This window comes from Arvicola amphibius, chromosome 7 (genome assembly GCF_903992535.2).
Source record: "Arvicola amphibius chromosome 7, mArvAmp1.2, whole genome shotgun sequence".
In the NCBI taxonomy this organism is placed as follows: Eukaryota; Metazoa; Chordata; class Mammalia; order Rodentia; family Cricetidae; genus Arvicola; species Arvicola amphibius.
Window position 1 is genome coordinate 8547215 of NC_052053.1, and position 18893 is coordinate 8566107.

The 18893-nt window shown below is 43.7% G+C and overlaps 1 protein-coding gene across 1 annotated transcript; it reads right to left on the bottom strand.

Moving 5' to 3' along the window:
- Positions 1 to 6282: 6282 nt before the first annotated feature.
- On the bottom strand, positions 6283 to 18587 carry Rbm45 (RNA binding motif protein 45). The gene is given in 11 exon segments (XM_038337180.2): positions 6283 to 6386; positions 6389 to 6480; positions 8021 to 8151; positions 8154 to 8186; positions 8330 to 8414; positions 8573 to 8702; positions 10653 to 10835; positions 11670 to 11792; positions 13778 to 13904; positions 15363 to 15485; positions 18218 to 18587. Coding segments are annotated over 11 exon segments (1425 nt in total). The 5' UTR covers positions 18518 to 18587; the 3' UTR covers positions 6283 to 6288.
- Between the last annotated feature and the right edge of the window lie 306 nt (positions 18588 to 18893).

Below are 18893 nucleotides of genomic sequence, written 5' to 3' on the forward strand. Positions count from 1 at the left end.
ACATAAATACAACTTCTTAGTATTCTTCAGTAATCTAAACCAAAGATCAACATATAGAAACTGTTTAGAATTGAATGTTGCAAACTGAAAAACCAAAGGCTGCCTATCAGAATCACTTAGGGAACTTGTTGAGAAATCCCTATCCACCACATTGCCAACTGGTGCAGCCACTCTGGCAATCAGTGTGAATTCTCCAAAAGCTAAAACTACATCTCCCTTACGACCCAGTGATCCCGTTCCTTGGCATTCTATTCCAGACACTTGCTTAGCCATGCTCACTGCTGCTCTATTCATAATAGCTTGGAAGCTGAAACAGCCTAAATGTCCTTCAACTGACAAACGGATAATGAAAATGTGGTACGTATACACTGTGGAATATTATTCAGCTGTAAAGAAAGATGGAATCAACAAACTTGCAGGTTTATGTATTAAGTGAGGTAGCCCAGACCCAGAAAGACAAATGCCCATCTTCTCTCTCATCTGAGGTCCCGGCTCCAAGTCTTCAGATGTGGGTATATAGAACCTGCAGTAACATTAACTTCCAGCCTTTGTGCACAGTGCCTAGTCTCAGCGGCTGACAACGCAGAGGAAGAATCCATGGCCCTTGCTTCTTTCTTGTCTCTGGAAACCCACACCTGCCAAATTCGACTGAGCACTTGGGGTGAACCCTGACTTATTCCGGCCACAGTGGTGTAGCAGCCTTTCTGAGAGGGTGAAAACATTCCCTACTTATTGTTTTCTGCAAGCAGAAAAACCTTTAATGTCACCCCCACCACACACACACACATCACCCCTACCCCTTCCCACTAGCGTGTATGCACACACACACCACCCCAACCCCCCCCCACCACACACACACACACACACACACACACACACACCACCCCAACCTCCCCCCCCCCAGAATCGGAGCATTAGCTGGGTGGGATCTTGCCCCAAGGGCATCTTTCCTGTGATAGTACAGTCAGGGGCTTCTCTTTAAGGGTGCCAACTCTTTTAACAGCTACAGTCTTTCCTAGCACAAGTCCTGGCTGCAATCTTAAGATTTTCCACTCCCAAGTTGTTTTTCTTCTCCCACTTGCTGCTTCATTGCAGATTTTCAGAAGAGTGATCAGTAATAACTATTTCGCAGAAGTCGATGTCGGGAGGTCTTGAAATTCCCATTACTAAAATTAGCCCTTTGCTTTTAAATTCAGCTTCATGCAAATTCTCAAAAACAGGTGGGATGCAGTCAGTTTCTTTTCCAGAACATCACGTGACTAGCCTCCAGGCCAGCTGCTACCTAGAGTCCCTGTCCTCCTCAGGAGCTAGCCTCTACTGTCTGCATTTATATTGGCATTCTTATATTTTATTGCAGTCTTTGGGACAGGGTTTCACTGTGTAGCCTTGGCTGGCCTGGAACTCACTAGACCAGACTGGTCTCGAACTCAATAGAGATCCACCTGCCTCTGCCTCTGCCTCCCCAAGTGCTGGGGTTAAAGTTACTCAACTTCTCTCTGCTTTACCTTCCAAGCTCCTCCTGGAACAACCTGTTAAACTCTGCCACTAATGATTATGACTTTTCAAAAAAGTTCCAAAATCTTCCAAACAATGTCATTGTGTGCTCAACTCCGTGACTCTATGGGGTTATTCCTGTTCAAGCCATCGCAGTGCCTGTGCAGAGATGGCCGGCAGGCTCAGTGAGCACATGGCGAAAGCTGCACGGCAGGAAGGCTTACATACGGCAGCTACAAAAAAGGACCAGCCTCTGTGTGTGTGGGCTGGCGAGAAATATAAAGAATAGCGGATTAAAAACTGGAAGATGTTGAATTTTATCTCTACGAGGATAAGCCAAAAGTGAGAGGCAGAGGGCGTTTTCTTTGTCTAAAAATGTGCTACTTTTGCACAGTATAAGCACCTGGACAGGAGTATTTTTGAAAGGGAATTCAATCGTAACTGTAGTGTCAGAGCCAGACAGCCTGTAAATAATCTCAACCGTGAAAAGTGAGCTGTGCACAGGAAGTAAGTCTGGGAAGAATGAATCTGCTGGTAACGAATCCTCAGCGTTTCCCACAGCGAGCTCTGCCTCTTAAAAAACATGGCTCCTAGCTCACAGAGAAACACTGGCTCAGCTTCTGCCTGGGAAGACCAGGTGCAATTTTATTTTCTAAATTTATAAAAATTACTGATTCAAAGAAAGGATTTTAAGTTCCGACAGAGAAATGTCTAAGTTTTAAATGCTCTATCGTGCTCCCTGTGTTTGAGCTTTCCTTTCCCATAGTTTAGCTCCGGACGAGACAGGCATAAAGAGAAGGCTACTAAGCCTTGTTTTAGCAACTAAAAATCATTATACCTTCTTTAAGTCGCCAGGTCCTTGCTTTAATCTTTTTAAGAGCCGATAAAATTTTTATTCCTGAGTTTTCAACATACAAAGTATTTTTTGGTAAATTATTATTATTAATAATAATAATTATTATTATTATTAATTATTATTATTATTCTGCTGTGCTTGACAGGATTTCGCCCCTAGGCTGGCCTCAAATGCACAGTCATCATCTTCCTGCCTCAGCCTCCCTAGTGCTGGGATTTCAGACACGAGATGCCACGCCTGATAGGGTCCCAATTTCTATTTTTCATTTCAGAATAAGTCCATCTTCTATCGTAGTCTGTTGTGATAATTGCTTGCCTATCATATTTTTGGATTGGCCATTATTTTTCTATATTTATAAACTAAAAAAAAAAAAACCGATCATTAACTCAAAGCCACTGGTACTATTTAAATTTAAGTCAGGTGTGGCAGCCTAGACCTCTGTTCCTAACACCTGGCAGGTGGAGACGGGAGATCAGGGGTTCCAGGTCAGCCTATTATCACATGACAAATGACAACCCCATGTAAAAAAACAGAACAATCCCTATAGAATTTGAAATCATTGGCACTTTATAATCCTAGAAACGCTGACAAAACTACCAACAAGCTTTGGTCTGGCAGCAAATCCATAGCGCCCCGCCCTACAATGTCGCCGCTGACGTGTGGATTGCGTGTGTAGCTTGTCTCACTGACTCTAAGATGCACGCGGCGGAAAGGAGCACCTTTACTTACGCCTCACTGGGAAGAGACTGCCAGTCAGCCTGGTTCATCCAGTTAGCATGTTTCTATCCCACAGATATTAAAATGTGAAGGTACGTATCTCAAAAATCAACGAAACATGCCACTTATTTAAATTCTGAACACCTATTACTATTTCTTCATTCTCGCCTTTCACATAAATAAGTCATGATTTAGTTATGCAAAGCAAACTTTATTTCTGCTATAGATGACAACACATTTCTCTATGAAAGCTTTATTTCTGCTATTCACAACAACATATTCTTCTAGGAAACAATTACTATATTAGTTTACCATTAAGGTCGGACAAAAATACAAGTCAGAAATCCCAGGAAGCAATGGTGTGTAGACTATCAGATATGTGAAAAAAGAAAAAAAAAAGCTGTCAACTGAACTGTCCACAGGGCGTTCGTCCAGTCACGTGTTTCAGTCAGTCAGCTGAGGACTATGTCATTAGTTAGTCTTTGTTCTGTAGAAAGAACACAATACAAGTAAGAAAATCATCACCTGCAAGGGAATAGCTTTCATAGTTAGTATTCCCAAACTGTCAGGGGTTCTCTAGCTTCTATACAGCCAGTCTGGTCCGTTCAATCATAAACGCCACCAAGTAAACAAAACCAAACTTACTCAGAAGGTTGGAGCCCGCAGGGACTGGATTTCTAGAGGGAAAGTTCTGTGCATTAACTTAGAACAAGATGCTGTGAAATATTAAAATTTCTATTTGCCTCAAATAGAAAGAGAAAAAAATTATAAACACAAGACTTATCTCCAAATAGAGTTCGACTACTTTCAACATTGTTTCTTAACCAGTTTCTTATTTCTTAGGTGTGGCTCATTTAGTCCCAGGTGTATTCCTTGGAAACAAAAGCAACCAGCATTCAAGAGCCCTTGTACCAACCACACCAAAGAAGTTCTTCCTGTTACAGCCATGGAAAGTGTCGGGGTCTATCATACTACTGTGCTGAACCTGAAAACAAGATCATTCACTGACTGAGACAGGCTCTCACTATGTCTTCCAGGCTGGCCTTCCACTTTGAATTTATTTGACTCTCCGGCCTCAGTCTCCCAAGAACTGCAACTATAGGTTCAGGCCACCAAACTTGGCCAATATAATTACTTAATGCAACCCAAAAGGTAGAAAGTCTCCCTGTGATAGCTGAGGTAAACAGAGGGTGGGTAGCAAAAGTCAACGCCATGATGCATTAGAAGACATCCAAACTGTAGCCATTTCTATCCTAACCACGCCACCATTTTCAAGTTATAGGCCCTCTTTTGATCTCTGTCCTGAAAATGTATCTTGATCAATAATGGGGAAGGGCCAGGTTCATGCTGTGATGGCCGGCCATGCCGACAGCTGTGCGGCTCCTCTGACTGGGAAGCCAGGTGAGCGCACAGCAGCGAAGAAGCTGCCACTGGGTCTCAGGGTCCCAGGGGGCCCGGGAGGTAGCTGAGCACCATCCCTGGATGGGAGGACATCTGAAAGGCTGCACTAAAGCCACACGTGTCTGAGTCTGAGTCCCATTTACAAAGCCTTTCTTTTGGTCTATCAGGGATGCTGCTGTCTCCGGGCCTCACGACAGATCTAGCGGAAAACCAGGCCTCTGATGTGAAGGGATCTACACAGACTTAGGTATTAGAGGTGGGTCTAGTCCAAGTCTGCTGCAAGCTCGTTCACACTCTCTAACACTCTCCCTTTACACCCACGCTAACCTCAGTCAGCATTTCTGCTCCAGTATCCTGAGTGCTGAGATTATGGGCCAATAATTCCCTTTAAAATGTAAATTATCATTGGGAAAGGCTCAACTATGAGAGTACTTCATGTATTTTCTTGTACTAGGAAGTTAATATTATTGCCCCTTTAGAGGACAAAGATCCCCTGAACAAAAGCAGTCATTGTCACTGATATGCTGAAACATTTAGACATAGGATAAGTATCATCTTTGCAGAACATTTAAAAGACTGTTCATTTAAACAAAATTAAATTAATAACATTTTTTTAGTAAACAAAATTTGCTTGCTAATTCTCTTTCACTGGTCACTTAGTATCTTTAGAGCTACACTGGCAAGGGTTTGGAGTCATGAGTATAGATTTTGTCATTAGATAAGACATTCAAGAGCATTTTTAAAGTGGGCATTTTTCACTGCTAAATGACTTCTATGAGGGAGGAACTAACAACTTGCTTTGCTTTACAAAAGCAGGGTCCTCAGTGGTGAGGCCTACAGTGATTAATTCTGACAGTTACAAGTGCACAGCAATGAACTGGACGCAGCTGACACGTAGCAGGGCCGGGAGGGTGAGGAGTGTAGGAAACAGGAAAGAGATTGTCCTGGAAACTCAGAATTCGTTAGAGTAAAACAATCTAAGATGACATCTCCCTCAAGTCATAGCTAAAACCCACCACAGGAAAAGACTGAGCTTTAAAAATTACTCAATAGAACAATGAATCCCTATGTTGTTCAGTATTCGTGATAAAGAAGGATTTAGCAATGGTCAGAGTTCTCTAGAAATACATAGATGCACATAAATTTGAGTTCAGAAAGACACCAATATTTAGGTTTAAAAGGTCTAAATATATATATATATATTATTTCATACTGTTTCTCGTTAGTAGGAAGTCAGAAGATTACTTTTTAAAGACATATTCTATTATTAAGTATTTATGTGTCTGTCTGTGGGTGTGTATGCATGACTGTATGTGTTTAGAGTTCAGAAGGGGGCACTGGATTGCCCTAGACCTTTAGGTACACACAGGTGGCTCTAAGCAGCCTGATGTGGGTCCTCTGGAAGAGCAGCAAGCACCCTCAGCAGCCAAACTCTCTTTCCAGCCCTGACTTTAAACTATTTTTTTTTATTTAAAAAATATATTGGCCAGGCAGTGGTGCATACGCCTATAATCCCAGCATTTGGGAGGCAGAAGCAGGCAGATCTCTGTGTGTCTGAGGCCAGCCTGAGCTACAGAGCAAGTTCCAGGACAGGCTCCAGAGCTTCAGAGAAACCTTGTCTCAAACCACCCCCCCCCCCAAAATAAACAAACAAATAAATAAATAAATTACAAAAAGAACTTGGCTTTATTTATAGGGTTTAAGCCAACATGGTTTTAACTAGCTTCTAAAGTCCCCAAAGGAAAATCACAAGTAAAGTACTTACAGACATTATTCCTGCCAAACTCGTTGGCTAGTGGGTAAGAAAGACTTACCAAGACTCAGTAAGTTCTCTGCCTCTTTTTGGATTCTTCCCGTGGGGAATCCGCCAGCATGACTTTCAGTCTGACCCCGTTCAGAATCTTCCGCTGCAGGGTGTGATTGCGTCATTGGCACTTATCCTATCTGCGTACTTTACGTAGCCCACGTTTTTCCTGACACAAGGTAAACTGTCGATCAGGTTACCGAAACGGCTGATGAAACACAGTAAAAGACCCGAGCATCAGAAACAGATGGACGTGCTCAGGAAGTTCTAAACACAGCAAGTTCTTGACTCTTCCCCAGCGCCTATGGCCAACATTTGGCTGCATCAGGTACTCCCTTAGCTCTGTCAGGGGGCTCCCTCCTCTCCAACAACCTCTTCATCTTTTCCTCACTCCAACATGCTCTTCCTGCCTCTGCTTACCCCACGGCTGCCCTCCCTCCCCACTCAGATTACCCCACGGCTGCCCTCCCTCCTGACTCTAAAGTTTTCCTCAGGTTACCCCATGGCTGCCCTCCCTCCCCACTCAGGTAACCCCACGGCTGCCCTCCCTCCTGACTCAAATGCTTTCCTCAGGTTACCCCACGGCTGGCCCCCCTCCCCACTCAGGTTACCCCACGGCTGCCTTCCCTCCCCATTCAGGTTACCCCATGGCTGCCCTCAAGGGTTCCACTTCGCCTCCCAGGTGAGCATGAACTTTACTTTCAGGACAGTAATAAAATGTTTGCTTACGTCACAATTAGCACCCCAGTCCAGGGGCTGCCTGGCACAGAGAAGCAGCTCAAAAACAAAACAAAACTTAGAGCTAAATTAATCAGTTACATGAAGGTCAACATACCATCACTACATGCCTGATACTGTGTAGATCTTTAACATGCTCTTATCTGCTTAACTCACTAATATTCTTAGAAGGCAAAAGGAAAATGTCTTTTATAAAAAAAAAAGCTAGGGTAAAAAAAGGGGGGAGGGTAGATATAGTTATATTAAAATAAAAGAAATTGGCATTTCCCTGCCCCTTTCCTTTTTACACTTTTTACATATTATCCCTATAACCAAGTGATTTGCTCTACACAACATAATCCTCAGGAGCCAACCAAGTGCTGGCAAACGTTAAGATCTTTAGCAAACTGTTCATTGGCCTGGATCACAACACGAGGAAAACGGAATACAGACAGGCCTATGTGAGCCTCTCTCCCAAGGGACGAGGGATCTGTCCATTCTACACCACAGTTCTTAAAGACCATCCTGCGTGTCTTCAAAACGGGGGTTTGGGGGGAACCAGCAAACTCTGGTTGAGGTTAGGATATGTGCCCAAGAAAGGAGTGAGTTTTTTTTTAAATTTATGCCCTGGCAATGCTGAAGCATACATGGGCAGCCCATATATGGCGGTTCTGTTGAACTTGTCCATATTGGGTTTCATTCATGGTCTAAGGTGAAGAGGACGACTGACCAGGTCTCTTCCTCAAGAGGGCACCAGATTCCATCACAGATGGTTGTGAGCCACCATGTGGTTGCTGGGATTAGAACGCAGGACCTTTGGAAGAGCAGGCAGTGCTCTTAACCGCTGAGGAGCCAGGGGGTGCGGCAAAGGAAATGATGGTAAACTGAAAAGACCACTATGGAGTCTTGAAAACCTCAGAACAGGCCACGGCTCAGTGGCGGGATCATGAGAATGGCGGTTACTTGCTCAAATGCATCGAACGTACTTGTTTTTACCTACCGACGTGTAGCTTTGTAGAAGCGAATCTTACCAGAATATATCCTCCAACACATCTAATGGCAAAGGATGAGGATTAAACACGATAAAAAGTCTCTCTTTCACGGGCATTTCGGGAGGGGCTTTCTTTTTGCACGACGGAAGTGCAACATCTGTCCTGGATTTGCCGGCAACTGTGACCCAGAACTTCCTCCAAACTGCTGTGGAAGAGTCAGGCACAGAGGGACAGAAATAAGATCGCTCTTCGGGGATTTGGGGCCCAGAGCTGAGATGTGCGTCACAGCACCATGAGGTCTTTACAGTAGTTCTGACCGCATCACAGAGGTCACATTCTCACACTCACCAGGAGCTGCTGCTGACTTGGGTCACTCCACACCATTGACGCGAGCTGTGACGTCACCATCTGGGTGGCCATTTTCCTGATGAGACTGGAAAGAACCACCGACAGTTTACAGAAAACTAGGAACAGTCAGCATCTGAACGGTGACTCGCTTGGTGTGACTGCCTCGCCTGAGGCTGCTTGTTTCTAGTCTTCAAGCCACTGTCATGTCCACCCACAGCCAGGACATTCCTGGATGCTACTTACTCTGCCGCATTACTTCCGTCATCCAGGAAGGAGACCCCTAGCCGATTCCCAGGGGGGTACTGGAATCCGTGCAATTTATATTTTGCATAAATAGCAGATGCTACATTAAAATACTGAACCACACCATGACCTGAAATAGAAAATACACAGAGATGGAAAAGGCAGAAGATGGCGGGTATCCATAAGGCCCAAGTTACAATGTGCTCGAAGGTGAAAAATACAGAACTCTGATTATCACACAACAAATAAAGATAAGATCAAAGGGAACAGAGGACAAAGCTCTGTTAAACACACATGCAACATTATTTGTAGGCATTGAAGTGTAAGTCAAATTTTAGTAAAACAGAAACATAGTACTTTAAAAAAATATAGTCCAAACATATATTTCATCCAATGAATTGAATTTTAAGACCACCCCTTTTCTCAGCAGGAACTCGATATGTAAGCCAAGCCAGGGCCTTTAGTTTACAATCCCACTGCCTCTGTGTCCCAGTGGGACTGGGACACTCACCACCAGGCCCAGCTTAAAAATTTTTAATAGAATATCAATATACATAAAAACCAGAACTCTTTTTTTGTTGTTTTAATTTTTATTTTTTGAGACAGGGCTTCTCTGTAGTTTTGGAGCCTGTCCTGGAACTAGCTCTTGTAGACTAGGCTGGCCTCAAACTCACAGAGATCCGCCTGCCTCTGCTGGTGGGATTAGAAGCGTGTGCCACCACCACCTGGTAAAACGGAAACCCTTAATTCATTGAAATGAGTTTTCCCATAACACTGTATACTCAGCTGGCTGAAACATCAGAGGAAGGCGGTACATGTAAAAGCAGCAGGCTGGTGGCAGGGCCTTAGGCTGCAAGTTGCCCATTTCACATTCCTTTGATGAGATTTCAGCTCTGGGGACAGATTTCAACTAAGGGGGCAGCACTGAAGGGAGGGAAAGATTCATCCTCGAGCCCGGGAGCCCGTGACACAACCAAAGATTTCCAAGACCACCTTTGGGGAGAAACACAGCATCATTTTCCTCTGTATAGATCAGTGCTCACTGTCAACTCAACACATCCTAGAGACACCTGGAGAGGGGACACTCAGCTAAGTCACTGCCTAGATCAGAACACCTGCTGACAGGCCTCGGGGTGATGGAGGAGAGTCATCTGTCTATGTGTTACTTTCATTGGTTAATAAAGAAACTGCTTTGGCCCTTTAATAGGACAGAAAATTAGGTAGGCGGAGTAGACAGAACAGAATTGGGAGAAAGAAAGACTCAGGCAGTCGCCATGATTCTCCTCTCTGAGATGGACACAGGCTAAGATCCTTCCTGGCAAGCCACCACCTCATGGTGCTACACAGATGACTAAATATGGGTTAAAGCAAGATCTGAGAATTAGCCTGTAAGAGGCTGGAACTAATGGACCAGGCAGTGTTTAAAAGAATACAGTTTCCATGTAATTATTTCGCGGAAGGCGAGCCGGGTGGCGGGACGCAGCCGGCCGCTGCCAACACTACACTGGGGAATGCACTGGATGAACTGATACGCCTTATTCTGAAGCAAATCCGAGAATGTACAGAGATGCAGAGCACTTAGGACACAAGAGAGTTTAAGAAAAGGAGACGTGGAGGGTGCCTGGGGAGGAAACCTTAAGCATTTTATAACTTTGCTAGCATCAATCCAAAGGGTAAAAACAGACCCTAGCCTGGGCACTGTTGTTCAACAGAGGGATAGAGAGAGCCCTTTATTTTGTGAGTTAAAATATTTTTACAGTGAATGACTTTTATAAAGAAGATATATTCTCGGGAATTTATTTACAAAGGATTTAACCATAAAGTGGAAAAAAAGGGTCTGGAGAGGGTAATGGGTAGTAATGAGATTAAAGTAAGCGGTATACCTAAAGAAAAACGTTATTGTGAAAATAATTGCTGAACAGTAAACATATGTATGTTTAACAAAAGAACAAAAAATTAACTAGAAAAAAATAAAATATAAACTTCTTGGAACATAAACTGTAAAAATGTGTCATGAATAAAAACAACAACAACAACAAAAACCACAGTAAACTTAACAACAGCAAAACAATCATCTTACCATAATTTGAGTAAGGGTCTCGCTGAACCTCGCAGTACTCCAGGCCCGGGACTATGTCGAAGATGCTGAAGAGCTGCTCCTCTGTGAAGGGCACGCGCGACACGACCGACAGGCGCTTAGAGACGGCGTCCTGGCCTCGGTCGCTCTTGTCAAAGCTCGAAAACTCAGACTGCTGCTCTCCAACTATACACACATGTAAATCGTTACACCTTTATACACTCAAAGTTCATGGAACCATTTTATACACGGCTATTTGAAGTGTACTGTGCCAAAGACACCGTATTTTGTGGTATTCTTTTTTTAAAATACACTTTTAATTTTTTTCTTTGAGAATTTCATATACGTATGCAATGCATTCTAATCGTATCTATTGTCCCTACTTTGTAGTATTGTAATATTACAACCATAAAGAACACGTGACCAGAAAACAGACAACGTCACCCACTTCTCTACAGAACTTCAACAAAGGACAATCACAGGAATGTCTAGTTAAACAGCACAGGATGGAGCTGAGTATACAAAACAGTGAAATATGACAAGAATTTTATCTGAAAAGTTATGCCAGTGACAACCAGGGGCCTTGATTTCACCGTTTCCCGGCTGCCTCTTCTTGCTCCTACTCCTGCCGGTCTCCTTTCTGTAAGGCAAACTTTAAGGCAGCATACTGAACAGGTACCTATGCAACGTTTTTGTGCTTTTGGTTGGCTGCACAAAGGCAGAATTCACACACACACACACACACACACACACACACACAGTAGGGACACAGGTTAGTATGTAGATAACGTGTAGCTAGCCAGAGAAATCTATATTGGAAATAAGTTAAACAAAATATGGGTGAAGTATTAAGGATATTAGAGGTACTGACAACTTCTCAGGAAAAACAAGACAAAACTACATATAAGATTTTCACTCACTCGGTAAGATTTTCAGGTTGCTAACGAAAGAACGACCTGAGAATGAAATCAGATCACACACTCAACGCTGCTAGCGCAGAGGTAACAGCAGTCCACTCACCGAAGGGAAACAGGTTTACTCTTGGTTCATGGCCCAGAGCCTCCTGCCTCATGCTACTGTAATAATCTTGCTCTGAGGACTCGGATATTTTATTTTTAGGTTCAGCCAAGAGCGCTCTGAAACCTGAAAGTAAGAAGCCATGAATTTTCAAGCTTCATAACAAATTTAACATATTTGAACTTAAGGGTCCGGCCTAGTTTTAGAAATACAACTATACAAACAGAATCTACATGGTGGCCTCCTCCGTCAGCCCGACTTCTTCGTTTCATGGTAAAGGACAAAAAGTAAATAAGAAAACCACAAACAAAAACAAGCCAAGAACCCCCCCCCCAGTAAAGGTCATCAACACAGACGAGAAAGGTCAGCAATGCTGTGTCCCCCCACCCCGAAAAGATGGCATCATCCATTTGCCCAGTTTCCTTAGGACTAAAACCCCACTGGGCATCTTCACATCTAACCTTTCACCAAGCTGCTGCCTTTATATGTGCTTAGTATGTTACTTTGCACGTTAACTTCTCTGCCGGTTTTTAAGTTACATCTTTAATCATGACAGTTCTGTAACTGGTCCCCTTGTTCTAGATTGAGAGTTCTTACTTAGGGGGTCAAGAATTAGCTTCAAACAGTGGAAGAGGGAGGGACAAGTCACTGAATGCAGACTGCCAACACCCACACGGAAAGCCAGGGGAGTCCAGACATGCCTATAATTCCAGCATCAGGGAGGTAGAGGCAGGCAATCGGGCTAGCCAACTGGTGAGCTCCAGGGTCGGTGACACCCCGCACCCTCCCCAAGCCCCTACACAAAATGGGAAGGCTCCACAAACCCTCTAAAACAAAATGCCTATCCATGCTATGTAAACATGGGTGTACGTCAAGGGGTCATAGCACTCACGTTGCTCAACAGCGCGAGCACGACGGATTAGCTGGCTTCAGCTCACTCAGTACTTCCGGAGAAGCTACGGCTGCTTGAGGGATTTGGAGGTGATGGAAAACAAGATATACTTCTTGTTTTCAGGCTTTAAAAGTATTCTATTCTTTATTTTCTAGGTCTTAGCCAATATAGACATAAAGGTTTCCATCCAGGGCTACGAGTTACCTCATTTCTGTCTTCCTCTTGGCAGCTGAGGAGCATACCGTAGGGAGTCGATTAAGAAGAAAACTGTGGTGTGGACCTCAGAAGCACCTAAGAGTTTTACTGATCAACAGCAACTCCTTCCTGGAGATACTGATTTTTTTAACAGTGTAAAGTTCGGTAATTCATCAAACCTCTCATTTCTCAAAGTCAACTTTATATATAATGTCAAAGTGTGCAATAATTTATCACTATAGCTTCCAGTTAATTATCTGTGATACCAAATCTCATCAACCCGATCCTTGTTATGTTTGTTGATGTATTAAATCCTGGTTAGGGTTTAGGCTGAATAGCAACAAATACAAAGAATAAGATTTGCTGGGCATGTGGCATATGCCTATAAAGCCAGCACCCAGGAGGCTGAGGCTGCAGGGATCACAAGTTCAAGGCAGGTTGGGCTATATAGCAAGATCTGTCTTAAAAAAAAAAACAAGGAAAAATATTTTTAAAACCTAAAGGGGTCAATCAATTTTTAGTACTTTAAATTACAAACTAATTTTTTAAAGCCCCAAACCTATGCAAATAACAAGCCCAAATATGCCCTGTGCTTATATCCTGACACCTATCACCAGGATGGTTCTGCGCATGGCTGATTCCTAAATCCAAACGTTTCCCTCCTTGAATCACATGGAAATACTCACTACTTATTTAACTTCAGCAAAAATCTAGTCAAAGACTTTCTTATTTATAATACTGAGATTCTTTTTTTAAAGGCCGTTTAGCAAGGTTGAAGAACAAACAAACAAACAGATCTGGAGCTGGGACGATGCTGGCACAGTGGTTAGGAACACATTTGCTCTTACAGAGGACCTGGGTTCTGTTCACAACACCCATACAGTGGCTCACAACCACCCGGGACTCCATTCCAGGGGTTATGATCTCCTCTGGCCTCTGTAGGCACTGCTTCCATGTGGAACACAGATGTGTATTCGGGTACACAGCACACATAAAATAAAGCTTTTAAAAACATCATTCTTACTTTTATCACAGTTTTCTATTGCTTGGGCAGCTTGTGATGGCTTTAAATACCGCACGTAGCCCAGACCTTTGCTTTCTCCAGTGACTTTATTCTTAATTATGCTGCAGTACTCGATATCACCATACACCTACGAGAGTTAAAAGAAATGATCTCAGGAGGCTCAAAACTAATGACAGAAAAGACACTTCAAAATTTAAATTTTTACTTACTTGTGTCTCGTGTATGCAAGCAAAGCAATCCTTCAAGGCTACACCAACATTCTGCACTGCAGATTTCACAGACAGTGAAGCCGAGCCCACAAAACCCACATACCTTGCCTATACCACAGAGAAACTGAGCCGGGAGAGAAAGAACTTATCCACACAGTCTTGCTCAGTAGAGGGCTGTGAGGGCTTTGGAACTGGGATTCGGAGATTCAAATCCTAACTGAGCAACTTAGTAAGTAGGCAGGTGACTCACCTTCTCTGTGCCAGTGTCTTCTGCAGCACTGACCTCAATGGATTGCTAAAGGTTAAATGGACTAATTTGTGTTAAATGCCTAAGTGCCTGGGAAATACCAAATACGCAGCAATGCTAGCTGAAACTGTTTAGGTGTCTCTAATAGTATCACAAATGTCTGGATGCTCTTCTGAGGAGCAGTTCAAAGCCAAACATAATGGCTCCCTCAGACGATTCTCCTATGTGAGAAACACACTAATGTTTACTGTTGAAGACACATGGGATTATAAATTCATGGCATGTTATTTAGTATGAATTTTACAGAATCTCTTGCAAATGTTTTACTTCCCTCTTAGGAAAAAAAAAGAGGTAAACATTTTCTTACTACTGGACGAAATATGGAATATAAATTTTTGGAATCTGTTATTCTTGAAGGTTAACTCTCAACAAAAGGGCAAAAGACATACAGAAAGTATCTTTTCCTGCTTGCTTTTTTCCTTGCTTGTAACCTACCCTCAACTTAGTGCTAAAAGGTTAAACAGAAGAAAATACCACCACCACCACCACCACAACAACAAAACAACTTAATAAACCGATGGGTAACTTCTGGGAAAGCCTACATGTAACCATTGCATACAAAGGCACAAAGATTTAAAATTATCTTCAAAAATCATTTCCTCTGAACAGTAGCTTAGAGCCGTAATGGCTTCCCTTAAATATGACCTGTGTAGAAGCCAAATTTTAGGACAAAACCACTTGAAGGAATAACCTCCCTCTGAACGAGCACCATGTCAACACAGCACGGGCCATGATATGCATTAGCCAACACAGCCCGCGCACTGGAGCCTGACTGGGGCCTGACTCAGGCCTGCGACTCACTCTGCAGAGAGGCAAGAGAAGTGAGAGCCAAGAAGTGCTCGGATTTGCAAAGTCTGAGCGTGGGCTCTAGGAGCAGAGCGGGTTTAAATCTTGGCGCCACCGCCTATTAGCTATGTGGTTTTAATGAAAACTCTCTGGCTTTGCACTTCATTTTCTCAGCCTATTCTTTAGGATGAAGTCTGGGCAGAGGGGACGGTCACTGTTACTGTCCAGATGTTTGTGGCTGTACAGTGTTGAAAACAGAGCTTTGATAAGAACACACAAGGACCTTAAATTTTTCCCGCAGGTCTTCTTCTGTATAGGACTTTGGTATCATAACAAAGATTCTTGTGAGTTCTTCATCTTCCACATCTCTGTGACTTCCTGACGATCGGGACTGAGCAATGAAAACCTAAGAAACACACAGAGCCCTCAGAATAACGATAACTGCATCCCTATTCCTTAAGCACACTTACTTTATAAGTATTCAACTCAGAAATGCAACGTGATAGGATCTTACAGCTGTTTTTTTTTTTTTCCAAAAAAATTTTTATTACAGTGATTTAAAAAACTACAATACCAATCTTTACACCGCTCTTTCCAAACACATTTTGGCTATTGCACTTTTTCTCTTTTGTCTTGTTTTGAGACAGTGTCTCCCTATGTAACACTGGCTGTGATAAAACCCTGCATGTAGCCCAGGCTGGCCTTAAGCTCAGAGATCCGCAGGTCTCTGCCTTCCAAGTGCTTTCGTTTGCATTTCTGACTACCGAGAGCAGGTCACTGTTTGAACGAATGCAGACTTTGTGGTTAGACACAGTGTTGGCATATCTTTCATGGTCTACCTGTTTGATCAGATGCTGACTGTACATAAATCAGATTATATGTTCCTCTTTCTCCTCGTCCTGTCAAAGACATTCCAGACTGAGGGTAGGAGTGCTTGCCTAGCATTTATGAAGCCATGGGTCTGATTTTTAGAGCCCCTCTCCCACCCCAAAATGTTGAATGTATTTCGAAGCTGTTATTGGATGCATAAGCACATGGGATTGCTATATGTTCATCTTTATGAGATTATCTGTTAATATTCTACATACGGATATCTATCTTCACTGATATGAGCTTTTTAAAAATTTCTACGGCACCGTATCTTCAAAGCATTTTCTCTTGTAAATATCACTTAGCTGTGTTTGGTTCATTTTTGTTTTATAGCATCTTCTTTTGGGTGGCACACGGTCTTCCCGTGGAGCCTATGCTGGCATTGCACCCAAGAACTGCTTGCCTGAGCTTCCTGAGTGCAGGGAGTATAGGCATGTGCCACTATGCCCGGTGACAATCTTCTCCCTGAGATGTTTGGTTTGTTTATATTTAATGTAATTATTCATATAGTTGGGGTTAAGTCTAGACACTCTACCTGCTTTCTAACACTAAATTTTTAGACACAGGTAGCATCATCAGACTGATCTGTCTCTGTGAATCTCCAAAAGCTTTTCACATGCAGATGGAAAATTCACCAGAGGTTCTACTTTTCTAATATTGGCGGTTCAATCTTATTAAAACATTATCAGGGAAGTGAATCTGAATCTAATTTGCTTTGTAGTACAATATTTGTTCATCAATTTGTCTTTGTTTTTTTTTTCTATTTCCATAGTAATGTTAAAATCTATGACTAAGGCTATAGACTTGTTTGTGCAGCTATAACCATAACATTCTTAAGGTAATGTCACTTTTTATAATTTGAAATGACATAGATCCCCTTATACACAAGGACTCATGAGGTTTTATGCATGCATGTGAGTGTGTTTCCTTTAAGGAGGGTAGCATATCACTGAAGTATGTGAAAACCACGGATAATGAAGGCTGCAGGAGGCAGAATCTCAAAAGGGATACTGAATAAAAAACAGCATGTCACTGTATACCTCGGTGGAAGAGAGAGAGCACTGGACCCAGGGACACAAGAGCTGTCACTGTTAGAGAGGCAAAAGACCCTGCTTAGAAAATGGAGTCAGGGGCTAGAGAGATGGTTCAGTGGTTAAGAGCACTGACTGCTCTTCCAGAGGTCCTGAGTTCAATTGCCAGCAATCACATGGTGGCTCACAACCATCTGTAATGAGATCTGGTGCCCTCTTCTGGCCTATAGGCAGGATACTGTATAAATAAATAAATAAATCTTAAAAAAAAAACAAAAAACAAAACTGACTGTGGGGCACATACAATGCAATATGTTAAAAAAAAAAAAAAAGGAAAGAAAGAAAGAAAATGGAGTCAGAAGCCGGGTGGTGGTGGCGCACGCCTTTAATCCCAACACTCGGGAGGCAGAAGCGGGAGGATCTCTGTGAGTTTGAGGACAGCCTGGTCTACAAGAGCTAGTTCCAGGACAGGATCCAAAGCTACAGAAAAATCCTATATCGAAAATCAAAAAAAAAAAAAGAAAGAAAGAAAAGAAAAAAAAAAGAAAATGGAGTCGGAGGCATATCTCTAGGTAGTCTATTTTTAGTTGTTTCTTCAATAATTCCCATCCTAGGCCAAGCACTACTGGAGTATGAGTAGAAATGCCCCTCTGAGTCAATCTAGTTGATACATCAATAATGAATATCCAAAGGAAGACACAGGGAAGCAAGAAAATGTAAATATTGGAGAAAAAAAAAAAGGGACCTAAGGTAAAAGAAGATCAGAGGTGCCATCAGCTCACAAATTTCTAAATTTTAGAGCCTGAAGTGTTTGTTTACTCTCTGATAAAGGAATGTGTCCACACAGCACGTGAATCACCTAGGGCACGCCTTGTTCTCAGTTTCACGCCTTCCCTAGCTGATAACACCGCCGCGTGGTGCAGCAGCAGCAAGAAGAGACCCCAACCCACAGTCCACGAACACACATACACGGTATTCTTGTAAAACCAAAGCCAGAACTCCCCAACCTCTGCATCGCTTTCTAGGTTTTCTAGCTTATCACAACATAATTTCACTTTGATAAACCTTGTGGCTATAGGCTGGTACTGTTATATCCCCTGTACTTTGTAACCGTCGCTTCCGCTGACACCCCCCAACCCCGGGCACCCCGACCCAGGCACCGCAACCCGAGTGCCCTTATCCCAGACACCCCAACCCGAGCATCTCCACCTCACACACCCTAACCCCAGTGCCGCACCTTGATGGGCTTGGTTTTGTAGGGGCCAAGGCACTGCCCGTGCATCTCCTCCATAGCCCGGCAGGCCTGTGAGCTGCGGGCGAACTTGATGAATGCGACGCCCTTGGACTCCTTGGTGTGTTTGTCGCGCACCACCCAGATGTCCTGGATGTCTCCGAAGGGAGAGAAGCGCTCCCGCAGCACCGACTCGGGCGTGTACTTGCTGATCACTAGGAAGATGCGGCTGTTGGGCGGCTCGTCCAGGCTGTCCACGCCGGGGCGGAAGCTTCCGCTGCCCCCGGAGCTGCTGGCGTCGTCCATGGTGCCCCACGTAGGAGAGGAAGCCTGGTCGGCTCGGTCCGCCGGCTCGGTCCGCCCGCTCGCCCACCAGCCCGCCGCGGCCGGTGCACACCTCCGCTTCCGGAAGAGCGCGGAGCCCCGAAGCAGGTGCCATCCCCGTGAGCGAGTTCGGCTTCCGGGAACCTTCTGCAGCGCCCCCTGGCGCCACGGTGGACTCTGAACAGCCCTACATTTCAGTCCCATGCAAACAGAGGGTCAGCCTGTGCAAACCGAGCTGCCTTGAGGCCAGAAAGACCCCACTTGCCAGATGCTTAAGTCTTCCCAAAGCTGGCGTCTGGTTTCTTCTAAGCCAAAAATAGTGACGTTACGAAACGATTATTCTTCACCCTTGTAAGAG